Here is a 19831-nt window from a genome sequence, read left to right as displayed (position 1 = left end):
GCTACGCTAAACTAAGCCGTCAGGAAAGCCTTGAACTTTATTCTCAAGGACAAGTAGGCATTACCTAGGTGAGATAGGGTTAAAAGAATTAAAAGGGAGATAGTAGTTTATGCAAAGAAGCTTAAAAAAACAAAAGCTGTGTGGTTCAGGAAACTGCAAGTAGAATATCTTTGATATCAGAGGACCCTGGGTTCAGAGGCTGGTTCTTTTGCTTATTAGCTACATGAATGCAAGTGAATTTAGCTTCTCTAAGCTACAGTTTCCTCAGCAGGAAACTCCACCTTAAAGGACTGTTAGTGTGCAAATGAGATAATGCATGTAGCACTCTCATATCTAGCATAGAGGCCAGACCCAGTACTTGCCAGTTGGTTTGGTGATGAGGATGAAGATGAGGATGGTGGTGACTGGCATAAAGGATACACATAAGGGTGAAAGACTGAGGGAGATATGAGGCCGGAAGTAGGCGGGGCCAAAGGGTGAGCCCTTGGGCTCCATGCTGAACAAAATTGGACTTGACCCCTAAATCCAAAGGAAGAATTTCAAGAGTGGAGTAGCCTGATCAAGTATCTGTTTTAGAAAGTTCCCTCTGATGGACTGGATGCAGGGAGTAAAACGGGAGGCAGGAACTGATTTTGAAGGCTCTTGCACTAATGTAAAGACATGGTGAAGGCAATAGACATGGCAGGGATGGAGTGACGGAGGCCTCTCCAGGGTGTGGCTAAGGACACCATTCCTTGTGATTTCTCAGGCTATGGATGTGAATTTTCCTAATCCAGGTCTGCTGACTCGCAGCAGGGCCCAACTGCATGGAGGAATATAGAATCCAGGCTATTATCATTAGAATTAAGCTGCTTCGTTGAGTCCATAAATGTCACACTCAGGCACACCAACATGTCTTTTTTTCTGGCTTATGATGTAAAAAGTAACAATGGTTATCAGTGGGTAGTGGGATTATGAATTGTTTTTATATTATTCCTTTTGCCTATGTCTACTTTCTAAGTGTTCTACAAAGAACATATTTTGTATAAGGAAAATCTATTATAAAATGTTTTTTAAAAGAATAAAACTGCATAGTTTCGATCCAAACAGCATCCTCTCTCCTTGCTGCCTGAGTAAGGAAACGCTTGATTGAATTAGAAATGGGAGGGGAGGTTGTTGATAGGATCCAACTTCAAACTTCTAAGCTATTTATTTTCTTCCTTTTGCTTTGGAGATTGTGCTGTGCCAATGAAGATAGACTGAAGACATGTCTTGAGTTTGAAAATAGTAGTCATTTTATTGTTACAGCTTCAAGCATGGATTATTTCCATGATTTATATTTCAGGAAACCCCAAGTATAGGAAAATTGCCCAATAGTTAGAGAAGACTGGATTATTGATACTGTCTTTTTAAAGAAAATAAAATATCTTATCAGAGAGAAGTCCAAGTGACAATAATATCACCGTATGTCTACAGGGTTGTAAAAGTAAGGAGTTAAAAGTAAGCTCTGGTTTAAGTATGTGATGTTTAAGAGAACTGCAGACAGAGGTCTAACGGCTGAGATTTTTCAGCATCATGTTCTAAAGCACTTTCTTGCTGGGCCTAAATCAAATGTTTGTCTATATAATGTCTTAGATGTTGTATGCATCATCGGGCCATCTTCCTAAAAGGTGGAATTTTGGTTACAATCTTCAATTTGGATTTTTAAAAATTTGTAATACTAATAATGACAATAGTGCACATAGTTGTGTGGTTCATAAAGTGTTCTAACATTTAATCTTTACAACTTTAAGTATTTGAGTTCACTTTAGTCCATTTTAGAGATGAAGAAGGTAAGGCTGAGAGAAGCTTACTGACTGGCCTGAGATCACACAGCTAGGAAGTAGAGAGACAGGATTCAGATCAAGCTCTTCGGACTTGAATAGCAATGCCCCTTAAAATGCTCTCTTCTAATGACAGATTTTAGTTACAGATGCCTCTTTACCCACCATGGGGTTACTTCCCAATGAACCCATTGGAAGCTGAAAATATCCTAGGTGGGAAATTGGCATTTTTTTTTAACATAATGGATGCGAAAACACAAAACACAATATCCAGAAAATGCTGGCAACACAGTACACTGTAGAGTATCGGTTGTTTACCCTCGTGATTGAGTGGTTGACTGGGAGCTGTGGTTCACTGTTGCTGTCCAGCACCGCAAGAGTATCATATGGCAAATTGCTAGCCCCAGAAAAGATCCAAATTCAACATACAATTTTTATTGACTGCATAAAGCTTTCACATCATCATAAAGTCAAAAAATTGTTAAGTCAAACTATTTTAGTCAGGGACTGTCTGCATTTTATTTTCATTAGACTCACTAATCAAAAAGGCAAGTACGGCCCATAGGAATTATATTCATTCCTGTTGCTGTTGTAATAAATTACTCACAAATCTGGTGCCTTGGGGTAACATAAATTGGTTCTCTTACAATTCTGGAGGTTAGAAGTCCAAAGTGAGTCTTACAGGGCTGAAGTCAAGATACAAGCAGAGCTGGTTCCTTCAGGAGGCTCCAGTACACAGTCAGTGGCTGCCAGTCTTCCTTGGCTTGTGGCCACATCATTCCAATTTCTGCTTCCATCATCACATTGCCTTCCCCTCTCCTTTGATCAAATCTCCCTGTGCCTCCCTCTGGTAAAGACACTTATATTTAGGGCCCACCCTGATAATCTAGGACAATCTCCCCATCTCAAGATCATTAACAATATCTGCAAGGTCTTTTTGGACATATAATGAAGCATTCACAGGATCCAGGGATTAGGATGTAGATATTTTGGGGGACCATTACTTAGCTTACCATGGCAATATTCATTTCATTCATTTATTTAGTTATTTTTGTAGAGATGGAGTCTCACTATGTTGCCCAGGCTGGTCTCAATCTCCTGGCCTTAAGTAATCCATCTACTCAGCCACCCAAATAGCAGGGACTTAAGGCACAAGCCACCACTCCCAGCTTTATTTCATTTATTAAGTGGTCCCTAAATGTAAGATTCCCCGAACTTAAATTTAGGCCACAGCTCTTCATAGTTTTCTATTTTAACCTTTCACTTTTGTGTGCCTTGAGGCCTTACTATTTGTTTGCTTGCTTGCTTGCTTGCTTCCTTTTAAGCAAATTTAACTCTGACTTTCTGTTGAAAGTAACTCCCCCAAAACCCCTCCTCCTACTCTCTGTCAGGGATGGATGCAGGCCACTGACTTTTTCCAGGCCAGGCTTAGAAAGGGCTTACAGAGAGGTGCATTCTTTATTGTTCAGCCTCTCCTAACTACTGCCATGTATTGAGCACTTAATATGTGTCAGAAGCTTTGAAAGCATTCTACATTTCTTTACAGCTCATTTGTATCTTGGATCAGGCCTGTAAGGTAGATTATTATCCCCATTTTCCTGATGAGAAAATCAAGGCTCAAAGAGTTAAGTAACATACCGAAGGTTACGCAGTTAAGCCACAGAGCCTCCAAAACCCAGCCTCTTAATACCATGCTCTTGCAAAATTAAATAATTCCCAAACCTGAGTGATGTATAGATCTCTTTTAAAGGGCAAATACAAGCTCACAAATGCCCAAGGTTGAGATATAAGGATTTTCATAATCATATTATTTAAATATGTACAAAGATAACCAGATATGAACTCCTTATGCTTATAGCTCTCATAACACTATAAAAACAAAATAGTGATACTAATAATAACACAAATAAAACTGCAAACACTTTAAATGCTAATTAAGAACATTACTTTAATGTGATGGGTGATGCTGTTTTGCTGAAATTAAATGACTGCTCACAATCTCGATGCAATGCTGACCTTCGTAGCCTGGGTCCTTCCAAGTTTGGTATGCATACACCAGGCCCCTTTGGGCTAACTCAGTTCTCTCACTATTCTTCCAACCACTGACAACACATTGTTCAGGCAGCAGCACACATATCCTTTGGGCTTTACCTAGTCAAAATGTCTTTGATTTGTTAACTCTGCCTTCCTTTCATTCTACTCTCTTCAGCAGCTGGGTTCTCTGGGAAGGAGACCTGCATCAAGATTAGAGTGCAGGAAGTTACCAAGGAATGTTCTTGGGAACCACAGCTGTGGGGGTGAGGGGAAGGAAGCAGGATGTGCAGAGGGAGAAGTTGAGCTGTGTCGCAGGCCCAGCGAAGACCTCTGCCAACCAACTCACTGGGCAGGGTGGCTCTTCAGAGTTGTCCTGCCTTGGGTACAAGAGTACTGACCTTTGTGTCCCTGGAGGATCACTGGATGAGGTTCACTCTCGAAGGAAGTGTGACCTCACATTAGGCTGTGGTATCTAGCCAATGCCAAAGAACTGACAGCTAAGAGCCACCTTTTACCATCATCCCTGCAGCTAGGAAGTAAGTCCTTCACTCCTGAAGAGAGATCTGGACAGAGCATTGCATTGTCTTCCACACTAATGCACAATAAGTTGTACAGGGCAACAGTGAGATGTGAAAACAAATGGATCCCAGCCACTGAACTACCTGTTGATGTTTGACTAGATCTTTGAGATAATCCTTAATATGTGCGCAATCTATTTCTTTATCCTCACAAAAATATAAATATAAATGTTTAATTCCCACAGAGAACTAAGAAGACTGTAACAACATATTTACAGGCCCCTAGAAGTCTTCAGAACCTACTCCAAGAAAGATGAAGGTTAGGAAGCTTCCACCCCAGTTACCTCTGCTGGGAATTGCTGCATATACCTGTGATATCCCCATGGTGTGACAATCACAAAGTTTTACGAATACTTCTTTGGGTGGCAGTAATCATGATGGACAGATCCTCTCACAATTCACATGTAATATTTGGGAATAAAAACTTGATTGAACATTCATTCAACATATTCGATCAGGCACATACTATGACATGGGTACTTTGCTAGACACCTGGTGGGGAAGATACCTTTATATGAGTGAACAAATAATCATGGACAAAGAGGATCTGAGAGTCTCGGGTCATCAGTAAACTTTTTCAGAAGAGGAGTGGCTTGAGGGGACAAGGGCAGGAGCATTCCAGACAGAAGGATCCAGTGCAAAAGCAGGAGCCTTGAGGTGCCTGGGCATGACAGGTGATGTAGGAGATTTGGCCAAAAGGTGTGTCAGGCAGTAATGAGAGGTTGCACTGACAGAAGGGGGGTGGAGAGCCTGCCAGTATGACTAAGTCATCAGAGGCACCCCCTTCATTACTATTCTCCTGGCCCTGACTGACACCTCATTTAACCTTCATGCACTGTGTTTAACCCACTAGGGAACAGGCTCCACAAGGGCAGTCTGGTCTACCGCCCTGTGCCGAGAGCCCAGCACAGTGTCTGATCTACAAAGGAGCTCGTTAACATGTGTTTTACAAAGAGTCAGGCTCAGAGAGGATAGCACTTTCCCCAAACTTGCGCAGCATGTAAGAGACCAAGCCAAGAGCTGAACCCTCGGTCTGCCTATTCCACCACACCGCTCTTCAACTCCTGCTCCATGATGCCACGAAAATGACTAAAGGAGGGTTTTCACAGTCAGAGAAACTTCTGTTACCATGGGAAACCTGGAAGAGAGGACAGCCTGTGTGTGTGTGTTCTCAAATTCCTAGAATGGACACCCTTTAGTGTCAGCCGCAACACAAAATTTCTCCTGTCATCTCCCAAGTCTCTCCCCAAACCTCAAATATGTGGGGTACTCGAGAATGAAAAGGGTTAAGCTTTCACAGCTTAGGAGAGCTGTTACTTTGCATTTAAATAGCAGCATTTAAGAAAGCAGCATTCCCAGGATCCTTTTTTGATACTAATGTGCTGAGCACCTTAAGGCACACTTACTTCTCCCCCATTCAGGTCACTTGGAGCTTCATTACTTAATAATTTGAAAGCTTTTTATGGAAATCAATTGATAAAGGGAGATGATGAAGTGAAATGTTATTACATTTAAGGACCCAGCAAACTAAGCTGCCAGAATAACACCTGGGTCAGACATTTCTAAGTAAAGAAAGAGAAGGAGAAGGAGATCTTGGTGTCTGGATGAATTCTCATTTCTTTTGAAACTGCTGTTACTTTAAAGATACTCCTTGCCTAACAAAGCTTAACAGTCTTTAAAATTGTCAAGTGAAGAACCCATCAGCTATCTTATGAATTCTACCCCTGCCATGGCGATCTGTCCCTCTGCCCACCTTCCCAGCCGCTGCCTTGGCTCCAAGCCCATCGGGTCTAGACATCCGCCCTACTCTCCTCCACAGGTGGCGTCAGCCTCACACAATGCCCACCTCAAAAGCCTTCATGACTAACCAGCTGAGAAAACCCTGGGAAACAGGCTTGGATGTGACCTTTTCTTTTTACTTTCCATTTTTCTTTCTCTCTTCCTCTCTCTCTTTCTTTCTTTCTTTCTTTCTTTCTTTCTTTCTTTCTTTATTCTTTTCTCTTTCTTTCTTTCTCTTTCTATCTCTTTCTCTTTTCTTTCTTTCTTCTTTTCTCTCTTTCTTTCTCTCTCTTTCTTTCTCTTTCTCTCTCTCTTTCTTTCTTTTTCTTTCTTTCGTTCATTCGTTCCTTCATGGTGTTGAGACAGGGTCTCACTCTGTCACCCAGACTCTGTCACCCAGACTTCATGTACATCAGCATCTGTTTCTTAAAATACTTGAGACTAGGGTGCAGTGGCACAGTCACAGCTCTATGCAGCCTTGACTTCCTGGGCTCGAGCGATCCTCCCACCTCAGCCTCCTGAGTAGCTGGGACTACAGGGGTGTGCCACCACACCCAGCTAATTTATTTTTTATGTTTCATTTTTATTATTTGTAGAGACGAAGTCTCACTCTGTTGCCCAGGCTGGTCTTGAATCCCTGGACTCAAGCAATCTTCTTGCCTTAGCCTCCCAAAGTGCTAGAATTACAGGCATGAGCCACTGTGCCCAACTGCCTTTTTTTTTTTTTTTTTTTTTTTTTTTTTTTTTGAGACACAGTCTCACTCTGTCACCCAGGCTGGAGTGCAGTGGCACGATCTCAGCTCACTGCAACCTCCACCTCCCAGGTTCAAGCAATTCTCCTGCCTCAGCCTCCCGAGTAACTGGGGCTACAGGTCCCTGCCACCACGTCTGGCTAATTTTTTGTATTTTTAGTAGAGACAGGGTTTTACCGTGGTAGCCAGGATGGTCTCGATCTCCTGACCTCATGATCCACCTGCCTTGGCCTCCCAAAGTGCTGGGATTACAGGCGTGAGCCACCCTACCTGGCCCCAGCCTCCATTTCTTTAATGGCAATATATTCACATGGTTTGAAAATCAAAAGATATATAAGGTTACACAGTGATAAGCCTTTTCCTTGCTCCTTGGTTACCTAGTTCCCTTCCCCTGAGACAGCTGATTTTTGTAATGTTCTTATATATCCTTCAAGAGATACTTTATGCAACTAGAAATATATACCCACACAATTTTCTTTATCTTTACCACCCCTCCACAAAAGTAAATAGATTACACAAATAGATTACTATACAAACTGTACTGTAGTTTCCTTTTAACATTTGATATATCTTAGAGATACTTTCATTTGTAACACAACTTTTTTTAATGGTGAATCCAAAGACTATATAGCAATGTGTAAAAAAAAAAAAAAAGATACAAAAGTATATACGTGTGTGTGTGTGTGTGTGTGTGTGTGTGTGTGTGTTTTGTGCATAAGTTATGATGTCAACTATGACAGAGCAAATGAATATTGCAATTGATGAAAGCTGCCGGGTAAGGATGGTGGGATTATAGGGTCATTCTTTTTGCTTCTCTCTGCCCTGACCTCGTGTGTGTGTGTGTGGCCAAAACATGGTTATGTTTTTAAATTCTAAAGACCTTATTTCAGTATGTGAGGTATATTTTCATTTTGGTAGAGTTCTTTCCTGGCCCTTTCATGTACATCAGCATCTGTTTCTTAAAATACTTGAGTTACTTTATTGGTGAAGCTTTCTTCCACCACTCTATTTAAAATTACAACATAACTCTCTCGCCCTCTCCTGGCCCTCACCCTCACCCTTCCTGGCTGTATTTTCCCCAGAGAGCCAATCATCATTGGACACACCGTGTAGCTGTTATGTCTGCCTCCTCCTCCGGAATGTAAGCTCCTTGAGGACAAGGATGGGTGTGTCTTCTGTTCAGGCCTCTCTCTCCAGCAGGTGGAATAGGCCTGGAATGGACTAGGGACTCCATCTATCATTGCTGGATGAATGAGTCCTCACCATCAGCCCCAGTAACCCAACCCACATGCTCTCTGGCTCATGCCTGTCACCACTAACCAGAGCACCTGCAGTTAACCAGTAACCGGAGCATCTGCAGCTCTGTCCTCTGCCTCCTTCTTCCCTCCCCACTCTGGCAATGCTGGAAGACCACTCCTCCCTCCCAGGTCTGGATCTCACCTTAGGGTTCCATTCCTGCAACTGCACCCTCCCTCTCTCCTGCAATATGAGTTTATCTTCTGTACTGGATTATACACTTGGACATACAAACTTGCCCTCATATTACACATCTTTTAAAAAATAATCACATGTCCTTCCTGCTACTGCCATTTTTCTCAGTTCCACAGCAAACTTCTCAAAAAGTTCTGTCTGGGCTTGCTGGCTCCGCTAGCTCACCTCCATCTTTCCTGAACCTGCTTCCCTTGTATTTTCAGTAGGGCAAGTGGCAGCAGCAGTGAGCACGTGGCAGGGGGCAGTAGGACAGCAGTAAACAGGGGCCGCAGAGGTAGCAATGGGGGCAGCATGAGGTTTCTGAAGAGGCCCTGGGCAGGTCTTGATGTCCTCCTATCTCTCTGGCCATTGCACCTTAGTCTGCTTGGCTCTCCCCCATCCTCTTCTCTGCCTCCATTCACTCCCCAGGAAATCTATTCTGTGGCTTTAACTACCAGTCTCTATGCTGATAACTTGGAGTTTACATCTCTAGCCTGGACTTCTCCATTGAGATCCAGCCTTATATATCTAGCTTCCTATATGACACCTCCTTTTGGAGTCATCCTTGATCCCTCTTTGTTTTACACCTCACATCCAATCCATCAGTAGATAATGCCCAGCCGACCTGTAAAATATGTCTGCATCCCATGCCTTGCCACCCCTTCCATTGCTCTTCCCTGGTCCTATGTCACCAGATACAGCAATGGCCTCCCGCCTGGGGTCCCTGCTCCCCACCTTGCCCCATTCCAGTTACTTTCCCATAGCAGCAAGCGGGATCCTTTAAAAATATGAATCAGGCCATACCACTCTTCTGCTCACAAACCCCTCAGCCATGTCCCAGTCCCATCACACTCCGAACAAGAGCCCCTAAACCCTCTGAGAGGGCAGCCAAGGCCAGAGGCTTCCTCTAGCCTATTATTAACTAATTGTTTAATTAATTCATTCATTATTTATCCCTTAAATATTCCCTGCATACCTCTCACAAGCCAGGCTGGTGCTGGGGATATAGAAGGGATGCAATGCGGCCCCTGCTCTAATGCTGGCTTCTGGGACGGGACCTGGCCTGGGATGGCAGTGGGGATGGGAATCACGGTTGAGGAGTATCCAATACTGTTTCTTTTTCTTTTTTTTCGAGATGGAGTTTTGCTCTTGTCGCCCAGTCTGGAGCGCAATGGCGCCATCTCAGCTCACTGCAACCTCTGCCTCCTGAGTTCAAGCAATCCTCCTGCCTCAGCTTCCCAAGTAGCTGGGATTACAGGTGCCCGCCACCATGCCCAGCTAATTTTTGTACTTTTAGAGATGGGGTTTCACCATGTTGGCCAGGCTGGTCTCAAACTCCTGACCTCAGGTGATCCATCCACCTTGGCCTCCCAAAGTGCTGGGATTACAGTGTGAGCCAAAGCACCCAGCCACCAATGCTGTTTCTTGAAGACTACAGGAGGTGTTCCCATGGGGCAGGGTTGGGGTGCTGAAAGGGGCACTATCCTTACAGGTTGAAGCACCTCCAGTCAGATACGGCCTGGCTCATGGCTGGGCTTCCAGGCAGCCCCTTCTGTTTGAAGGCAGACAGCCCCTGCTTGATGGAGCCCCTGCTTGAGGAGAGAACTCCTGTTTGAATTTGGCATCACCTACATGATGTTTGAATATCTTCTGTTGTGGCCTCCTTTTCCCTTCTTTGCTCTGGCCTTGGCACTAAGGTTTTTCTGACTGCTAAAGGTCGGGTAGAAGATGGAGGTGTGGGCCACGAAAGAGCAGGTCCTGGGGGCTGGTGGGATGGGAGGCAGGCGTGCCCCATCAGCCTCTTCTCCTTTGCTCACTGATTTCACTCAGGGGAGCAGCAGACTTGCATGAGCACTAAAAAGAACATAATAAAAATGCAGAAAATGAGGTTAAACCCAGGATGGTACTTCAATTACCAAAGGACAAGCTAAATAAATGCCGATGGCCAGTGCCAGCACACAGAAGGTAATAGGGTGATGTGAGTCCTCAGAGCTCCCACCCACCGGAGGCAGCCCTTGGGCGGAGGGGCAGTGGGGCAGGCCCAAAACAGCTCTGATGGGCCCTTCCTCTCTGGCTTCAGAAATGCCAAGCTGCTTCCACAAAACCATCTCAGGGGAAAATTGTTATCTATGGACATTATGCAATTTTCCCATCGGAATTACAAGCTGTGTTTGAAAAGGAATAAAAAGAAATTGAATTTGAAATGCTTCTGTGCAAACGCATCATCTTCTAGTGGATCTGCTAATGGGCTTCAGATACTTTCTCTGGCTCTGAAATAGCTGATCAGACAGCAGCTTGTGATGGCAGCTGCTTCCCAGGGGATGGGGCGTGGAATGAGCACTTATGAACAGCCAGCCAGCCCGCCCACCTGATCCAGGTTCAGAACCTGTGAGCTCTGACCACGGTTCCCAAAGTGGCCCCTGTGTGCTGTCCCTTCCTCTCCTCTACCTGGCAGTGCTGGCATAGCTCTACGCTGGGGCTCTCACTGCTCCTCCAGCGCCTCCAGCTAACATCCCGGTCGATGAGTGTCACTTCACACTACTCTGGCTCCATCCTAGGTCAAGGGAGTGTTCACGGACTGGGGCTCGGAAGACACCAGCCTCTTCCTCATCACAGCCTCTCATTCATCCAAGAAGTATTAGCTGAGTGTGTTCCCAGCATAGATCTAAACACTGATAGTACAGCAGTGAGCAAAACAGACAAACACCCTCGCCCTCTTGGAGCTTCCATTCTAGCAGGGGGGAGATAGACAATAAAAAGCAAATAAGGCAGGACACAGTGGCTCACACCTGTAATCCCAACACTTTGGGAGGCTGAAGCAAGCAGATGGCTTGAGGTCAGGAGTTTGAGACCACCCTGAGCAACAAAGCAAGACCCCATCTCTACAAATAATTTAAAAACTGACTGGGCATGGTGCCAGGCACCTGTAGTCCCAGTTATTTGGTATGCTGAGGGTAGAAGGATGGCTTGAGCCCAGGAGGTCATTCTACAGTGAGCCACGATTATGCCTCTGCACTCCAGCCTAAGCAACAAAGACCCTGCCTCAAAAAAAAAAAAAAAAAAAAAAAAAAATAAGCAAAATGCACAGTCAACTGGACAATGGCAAATGTTATGGAGAAAAGATACTGGGATAAAGGAATAGGGATGCTGAGTCAAAAGGGGGGCAGGGACCTGACATGGACATCAAAGGCTTCCCTGAGAAGCTGACATTTAAGCAAAGACCTGGAGGAAACAAAGGAGAGAGTGCTCTGGTATCTGGGACAACAGCATTCCAGGCACAGGGAACAGCAAGTGCAAAGTATGTCTGGCATGTTTAAAGACACATAAGAAGTCCAGGATGCTGAAAGCCAGGTTGAGGAAGAGTGGTAAGAGATGACGCTCAGGAGGACAGGTAGACCATGGAGGGCGTAGGGGACCAGAGCAAGGTCCTGTCTGCTGTGAGATGCAAAGCTGCTGGAGGATTTTGGCCAGAGGAATGGCATGATATGACTGCTGGATGAAGAAGAGTCTAGAGGGAGGGAGGGGAGGTAGAGAGACCTGCTAGGAAGCAACTGCACTCATCTAGCTGAGTGATGATAGTGGCTTGGATCAGGATGGAGGCAGGCAGGAGATGGAAAGTGCTTGGATCATGAAGATATTTGGAAGTGGAGTTGACAGAGTGTGCCGATGGATGAGATGCATGGTGGGAGAGAAAGAGGCATCCAGGATAGATGGAAATGGAAGTACGGCATTGCCATGCAATGGGATGCGAAGAATGAAGGAGGCTGGGCATAGGGAGGGGAAGATCAGGAGTTTGGTTTCAGGCATGTTGTTGAGTTTGAGATGCTACTTAGATACCCAGATGAAAATGCTGAGTGGCCGATATGCAAGTCTAGAGTCAGAGGCCAGTTTGCAGTAGAAGATTACAGCTTAGAAATCACCAGCACATACACAGTTGGCTTTTTAAGGCAGGGGACTCAATGCAATCACCAAGGGAGTGTGGATAGAAGAGAAGAAGACCAAAGGCTTGAGCCCTGGGGCACTTCAAGCTTTAGAGGAAAGTGAAGAGGAGTCAGCGAAGGAGACTGAGAAGGAACAGCTGATGAAGTGGAAAGAAAATCAGAGGCAGCAAGTCCCAGAGCCGAGGAGAAAGCTCTTCAAGGCAGAGAGAGTGACTAGCTGTGTCAAATACTGCTGAGGGGCCGCGAGAGCCGAGAGTGGGCACTGACTTTGGCTTTGGCACGGAGAGGTCACTGGTGCCTTGAGGGGAGCAGTGAGTCTGCTGTCAGAGGAGAGGTGAGTCTCAGTTGCCTCACCTGAGAAATGGGGACACCTGCCTGCCTTCCTCAGAGGGCAGCAGTGTAGACCGTGGGCAAACTACAAAGTGCCACCAAATATGAGCTGTTTTATTTATGACCTGAGAAGCCCAGAGCCTGTAGAAATTAGAGGAGGCGACTGTTGGGCACAATCGGGTTTAAAGATGCTTACAGCCCCATGATCACCTCATAAAATGGCTCATTTCCTCCTACTCATCACCAGGACACTCACCCAGGCATGAAAAAGTTACCTTCAGAGTTAGAAGCTGTCAGGATGGATATTTTTTATGCATGGCAACTGGGAAAGGGAAAAAGTGAATAATGGACCAAATAGTGCTCACCAGGATCCCTATGCAAGGTTCCAGATGCCGCTCTCCCAGAGGGAACCCCAGTGAGCCTGTACCTCAAAGCAAGGGCTCCTTGGAGAAAGCCACCAACCAGGGTCAGCTGTGCTCTGGCTGCAAAATGAGCAACATGGGGGCGGGAGCAGAGAAGGATGGAGAGGAAGGACAGTCAGGGAAAGTGGAAAGAATGTGAGTTTTGGAGTCAGATACACCTGCGTTGGAATCGTGGCTCCTGTGTGGTCAGCAAGTAACCTGACTTCTCTGAGCCTCAGCTTCCTCACCTGCAGTGGAGAGCATGATAGCTATTTCCAAAGCTTTCTGTAAGAAACAGGCTGTTGAATGGGGAAATGCACACTGTGTGTACAGCTGTGTATCACTGCATTTGCAATTAGTGGCACTGGATTTTCCCCTGTTTAGTAGCAGACAGTTTTTCTTCAGCCCAAGGAGCGGGTGCCTCCCCGGCTTCATCAAGACTTGTTGTCAGAACAGCATTAAGGTTCAGCATTGTGAACATAGTCTGATAGTCTTCCACGTGTGGCTGTGATATGCAGAACTGAAAGTAGGCTAGGACATGCCCTTAAGAGCAGCAGAAGGAGGAGGGGTGGGCCTGGTTCTCCTGGGCCACAGTGTGTACTTTCAGTCCGCCCCTGCCTGGGTTCACGGTGGCAACGAGTGTGGCCTCTAGAATCAGACTGAGGTCTAAACTCTAGCTCAGTCGGCTGACTGTGAAACTAATTTGGCGGAATAAATGTGTTTCTGAGGATTAAAAAGTATATACCCACCTTGCAAATGTGTTGTAAGGATTAAATCAGATGCTATGTATTAGGCAATTTGCAAGGTTAGCAAGATGCTTAGCACATAAAAAAAAAATTGTTTTATTATTGTCGCTGTTTCCACCTGTTTCTATTCCTTTCCCGCTATGATCATGGATTGCATCCCATGTCTCTTCCTGGGAGGAGGAGGAGAGATGGTAGGCGCATCAGGGAAATTGGCCATACTGAGGTCTGAGCCTCAGTGCTACCAGGAGCAAAGGAATGTTTTGGATGAGGAAACGGCTTGTGGTTCGGGACTGGAAGACGAAGTCAAAAAATTAGGAAGAAAGGAGCAGGGGGAGGTGACAGACTCTGGCCTTCTGCTATAGGCACAGTTGAGATGCTCGGAGCTCTCCCTCAGTGGGTGCTGGCTCTGGAGTGCAGAGGAGGGCCAGCGTGGGGTAAGATTGGTTCAGACACCAGCCCTGACCCTAGACTCACAGCCTTACTCTCTGTTCTGCTCAGACCACCCTGTTTGTCTCCTGGTACCGATGTAATTGCTGCCTCCAGAACAGATCTGTTCCAGATCTGTTTTCATTCCACATGAACCCGCTTCCCTCCAGACCTGACCTCAGCCCATGGCCTGTTAGGGGATATGCTGTTCCCATTTGGTACCAGTAACTGTGAGGTACAAGTAGAGCTGTTATATCCCCACAGTATGCTTACAAAAGCAAAATGGAAGATGAATATGAGTGGCCTGTAGTATCTTTGGGTTTTTTCCTATTTTAATTGGCATCATCCTAACGAAGCATGAACTGTGGCTGCCCTGAAACACTTTGTTTGAAAAGGGTCCTCTGGGAGCTGAGAAGAGGCTCTAAGGATTCTTGAAAGTTCCTGTCTGTGCCTTAGAGACTTGTTAAAATAAGCTTTTCATTTAAGTCTGAAGTGTGGGTTGCTTACTCTGAATTTAAGTCCTTCATTCTTCAGAATATGAAATGCCCAGGGCCCCAGTGCCCCCATCCAAGCTACATAAGCCTTCCATCATACGCTCCCTGAGACGCAGAGCTTGGCTTTCAATGGAGGGAAGTTCTCCTGAGGCTTTGTGGGTTTGTACCTGCAACTGTGTGCTCCAGTCTCTGTACTCAGGCAGCACAAGTCAATTCTGAATCCAACTTGGCCTGAATGTAAGTAAGAATCAGAATGATGAGTAATATTGATGGAGTACCTGCTATGTGCCAGGCACTTCACTGGCACATTACATGAGTTGTCATTTAGTCCCCCTAACAACCACATGCAGGAGATCCTCTTTTTACCCTGTTTCACAGATGAGAAAACTAAGAGAGGTCACGAGACTTGCCAAAAAACACAGAACTTGGCAGGTCACGGTGGCTCACACCTGTGGTCCCAGTGCTTTGGGAGGCCGAGGCGGGCAGATCACTTGAGCTCAGGAGTTCAAGACCAACCTGGGCAATGTGGTGAAACCCCATCTCTACAAAAATACAAAAATTAGCCATGGGTGATGGTGCACACCTGTAGTCCTAGCTACTCAGGAGGCTGAGGTGGGAGGATTGCTTGAGCCCGGGAGGCTGAGCCTGCAGTGAGCTGATATCGTGCCACTGCACTACAACCTGGGTGACAAAATGAGACCCTGTCTCAAAAACAAAACAAAAACACAGAGCTAGTAAATGGTACCATCAGCATATGACCTCAGGTATGATTCGAGAGTTTATGCTTCTCAACTACGCTACTTTCCTGCCTGCTGGATTCATAAACGTTAAAAAAATGAATAGTATCTTGTGTGCCCTAAATTGAGAACATGGGCACATACACATCCTTGCTGGGAGTAGAAATTAGTATAGACATTTGGACGGCAATTTGGTAGGGCCAACTACAATTTTAAATTTGCTTCATGTTTTGATCACTCCTTTGACTCAATGACACAGGAATCCTTGGATGTATGAGCAAATAAATATGTACATGAGTCTTCATCACAGCATCATTTATGAAAACAACTAAATATGTGCTAATGGTGCCAGTGGAATAAGTTAGAGAATATCCCCTGCTACATAACTGTCTGCATACATCAAAGAGAATGGTGTGGCTTTGCTTTTTGAACAATCTACTGAGCAGCCGTGGGCATGGAGATATGGCCATGAATGAGGAAGATTCTCTCTGATCCTGTAGAAGTTAAGTTCTACCAGATAACTTGCTGCTTCAACAAAAATATGTAGCTTTTTAAATAAGTGTGGTAGAATGCTCCTGCTTTCTATTTCATTTAACTCAAATGATCACCAAAAAAGAGAACAATAAGCTGTTGACCATGCAGATGTTGTGTAACCACTAGATGAAAAGATTTACAGCAGGAAGCTGTCATGCCCCACACACAGGAACCCACCATCCTTGGAGCCTCCATAGATCTAAATGGAGTTTCATCACCATAAATAAATGGTAATGTAGGGTCCAAACAATACTTGTGGAGTTGTACATTTGATCTTGGCCAAAAGGCCAAGAAGCAATATTGTATGTGTGTGTGTGTGTGTGTGTATGTATGTGTGTGTGTACAGTGATATACTACAAAAGCAAAATCACTATATTAGCTGGGACCTGTAAACCAGAATTTAACTGTAAAGCAAGGTGAATCTGCAGGGCCAGCTAACTTGGCAGCCACCTTCACTCCACCCACATTGATTTTATTTTCTAGTGAAATATTTCTTCAAGAGCAAAGGCATTGTCATCAGACAGTATCTCGGATTTCCTTTCTGTAAGTCTTGACCTGGTTTGCCATAATTTGAAGATATCCAACACTTTAAAAATCAAGAAAGAGAGATAAGATACATAGCATATATAGTATGTAGTATGTACTGATGGAGAGTTTCCTGTGATATGATATTAAGGAAATATTTTAAAGTCATGGTACAGAACAAGATATTCAGTATGACACAAATTTGGTGGGAAAGCTAAATATAATGCATGCACAAACACACACATCCTTACGTGTGCATCGTAGAAGATTTGGAAAGATACACACCATGCTGTAATATTCTGGAAAGGGAGAAGGAGATAGAAGGCAGAGTCGCTGTTGAAGTAGACTGTGTTCAACATTTACATTGTGAGTTTCTGTGATGCTAAAGTTTTCCACAGTGTATTATTCTGGAATTAAAAATCAAAGAAAAAAAGTAGAGCAGAACTAGATGATGAGGACCACGTAAGCAAAACTCAGGCAGTAAGAAATTGTCATGGAAATTATGAGGAGTCTTTGAAGGGTTTTGGCAGGAGACAGATATGGTCAGATTTGCAGCAAGTGGAGGATGAACTGGGGGAAGCAAGAAGATACTGGAGACGGTGTGACCAGAGGGGAGATTGTGGAAGGAGGTGAACACTGGAGGCCTCAGCCTGACTGGTGTCGGGGGTGAAGGGAGCTGGTGGTGTTCGGCATCCAGCTCAGGCACGCCTGAGCTGTGCCTTCAACCCAGGCCGGGCTGCTGGAGGAAGAGCAGGACTCTGAGGTCAGAGGAAGGGCTCAGCCATGAGGCATATGAGATGACTGGAGGAAAACCAGGTCTGGGGAGACACAGAGCTGGCACTCAGGAGATAGATAAGTTGTGTTCTCTATGTGACTTCAGGATAAACAACTTCTCGGTCATTCAACAGGTATTTCTTAGGAGGGAAGAAGGGATACACTGTAAACAAATAAATATATTTTGCATGAGAAATGTAACTGCTCCTTTGGGAAATGCTTTGCCTGCAGACGTATGAATGTTGGGGTGTCTGTCCATCTGAAGATTTTTTTCATCTGATGCAAAGAGGGCACCCAAGGGAGCCTGAGCCTAGGTGGAGGCTGCAAGCTTCCTGGGTGGCTCACTGCTGCTGGCCTGTCTTTGTGGGCCCTTCTCCTCACCCAGAACTGTCTGTAGGAGCCCAGACCACACTGGGTCTGGCTAAGCCACCTTCCTCTGCACCACCACCACCCAACAGCCCCTTTCCTGCATGGTAAATGGGAAGCGCTGGACCACAAAGCATTTTATAACCTCTGGGCCTGAGCCTCAGAGACAGCACTGTCCTCCTTCCTTCCAGTCTCCATGGGGCTGTGGGATTTTCTGGGCAAGGTACCCAACCAGGGAGAAGGTCACAATGCATCCTAACTATATTCTAGGCACCTGCTGCCAGGCACGACTCTAAGGACTGTAGCCTTGTCGCCATGAGCCAGCCAAGCAAGTCTTCCCCTGGAACTCAGGGATCTGTTCAGTTGGCAACAAAGCCCTTCCTTCCCCAGCTGGTGACATTCTGGAGTTTTCCACAAACAATGGACTATTGTGTCTGAGCACTGCTGGGCCCGGGCCAGGGAAAGGGGTAATACAGGGCCAGCTGACTCTACTCTGGGGAAAGCTCCCCACCAAAGCTGAACTTCGGCCTGTGGAGGCCTCCAGCCTTGCAAAGATCATGGCACCCCTCACCCGCAGTGGGTAATTGAAAATAAAAGCCCAACCAAACCTCAAAGTTAAGCAAGATCAACGAAGTTCTGATTTTTGCCCTATGATGACCATTCAGTGCTTTCCTTCAAAATGTTAATTATCAAATTATTCCTCAAAAAATTACTTCAAGTCCCCCAGTTATCCCTAAAATAACTTTATCGTGCTTTATTCATCATCCAAAGCAAAACAGAGCCAGAGAACCTGAGGAGCACCACGGGTGTGGGGCCTCAGCTTTGTGCTGGCCTCCTCGTCCAAGGGAGTCTGATCCAGCCATGGGTCTCACCAGCAGGACAGGCCTTGGGGGGACAGTCCTCGGGGCCAGGTGTTAGCCACATTGCAGCTTCTGCTGACCCAGCTGGCCTGGAGCAGGCCCCACTCAGTGTCTGGACACAGAGCATGGCTCTGCCCTCTGGAATGGACACGACATGGGAGTCTGGCCAACCAAGGCAGAATCCAGGCCAGATCTCTGCTCTAGTGGGGAAGGGATGGGCTGAGCTGGAAACCAAAGGTGTGACTCAGTGGCCCTTCAGTGTCCAGGACATACCTAGACACTCAGTCCCCTCTCCTGGTATCACTGAGGACCCAGGGTTCCCCCATCCCAGAGAAAGGTGGCTCTAAACCCAGGCAGGAAGAGTTCCAACAGCAAGTGAGGGAGTGGGGTGAACGATGTCACCAGCTCAAAGCCCTATTGTTCCCATGAGCCCTGCTCTGTTCACTAAATATTTGTGGTCCTTTTTTGCAGAGTGATGAGGTCCTCACCGTCATCAAAGCCAAAGCCCAGTGGCCAGCCTGGCAGCCTCTCAACGTGTAAGTAACACAAGTCCCTCGCCTGGCCTGTCTTATCCTAGCCCCTTCTCAAGGCCACCTACCTAGTGGCCACCACATACCAGCTATGCTGTTAAAGTTAGCAGTACTTCTCCATTAACAAGCAGGCAAGATGGTTTCTAGGTGCAGAGCATCACACCTGCCCTATCTTCTCAAGGATGCAGGCTCAGGCTCTGTTTTTCCCCAATGGCCTTGATACCACAGTGGACTCAACTCAGATGTGAAGATTAACTGTTCTGTGTTCACCAATGTTCTCAGCCACAACAGACCGAACATGCCCTCACCCTCAGAGCATACAGATGATACTCACGCTTAGCCAGTCTGACGTGTGGAAAGTCAGATTTACCCTGGGTTCCATTCTCAGTCCCATTTCTTTTCTGTCTCCTCTATCCCATAGAGATTTTATCTGCCCTTGAGTCAGGTGACTAGGCGTATGCTGACAGTCTCCAAAACTACCTCCTGCCGAATGGATGGATAGATAGATACAGTGGTGTATCCATCAGGTTTTTGGACACCTCTCCATGAATGATCCACCTGGACCTTAAACTCATCATGTCCCAAATGGGTCCCATCACCTTCAACAAACCTGCTGTTCTCCATGTGGAGAAATATTGAAAGTACAGTGAGTCTCAAAGCCCTGTGGATTCTGCCTTCTGAGCAGCTCACAAATCAGTCCTTACTTGGCTGTTCTCCTCCCCTTCCTTCAAGCCATCACCCTTTCTCACCTG

General features: G+C 45.8%; 1 protein-coding gene across 1 annotated transcript in view; it reads left to right on the top strand.

Moving 5' to 3' along the window:
- SPON1 (spondin 1) overlaps positions 1 to 19831 on the top strand; it is a 305960-nt gene that overhangs the window by 262563 nt on the left and 23566 nt on the right. The window contains exon 7 of the mRNA XM_017881549.1: positions 19021 to 19085. Coding sequence (XP_017737038.1) covers positions 19021 to 19085 — 65 coding nt within the window. The remainder of the gene's footprint in view (positions 1 to 19020; positions 19086 to 19831) is intronic.

This window comes from Rhinopithecus bieti, unplaced genomic scaffold, assembly GCF_001698545.2.
Source record: "Rhinopithecus bieti isolate Rb0 unplaced genomic scaffold, ASM169854v2 scaffold_11944, whole genome shotgun sequence".
Taxonomy (NCBI): domain Eukaryota; kingdom Metazoa; phylum Chordata; class Mammalia; order Primates; family Cercopithecidae; genus Rhinopithecus; species Rhinopithecus bieti.
This window is presented reverse-complemented; position numbering and strand designations above follow the sequence as displayed.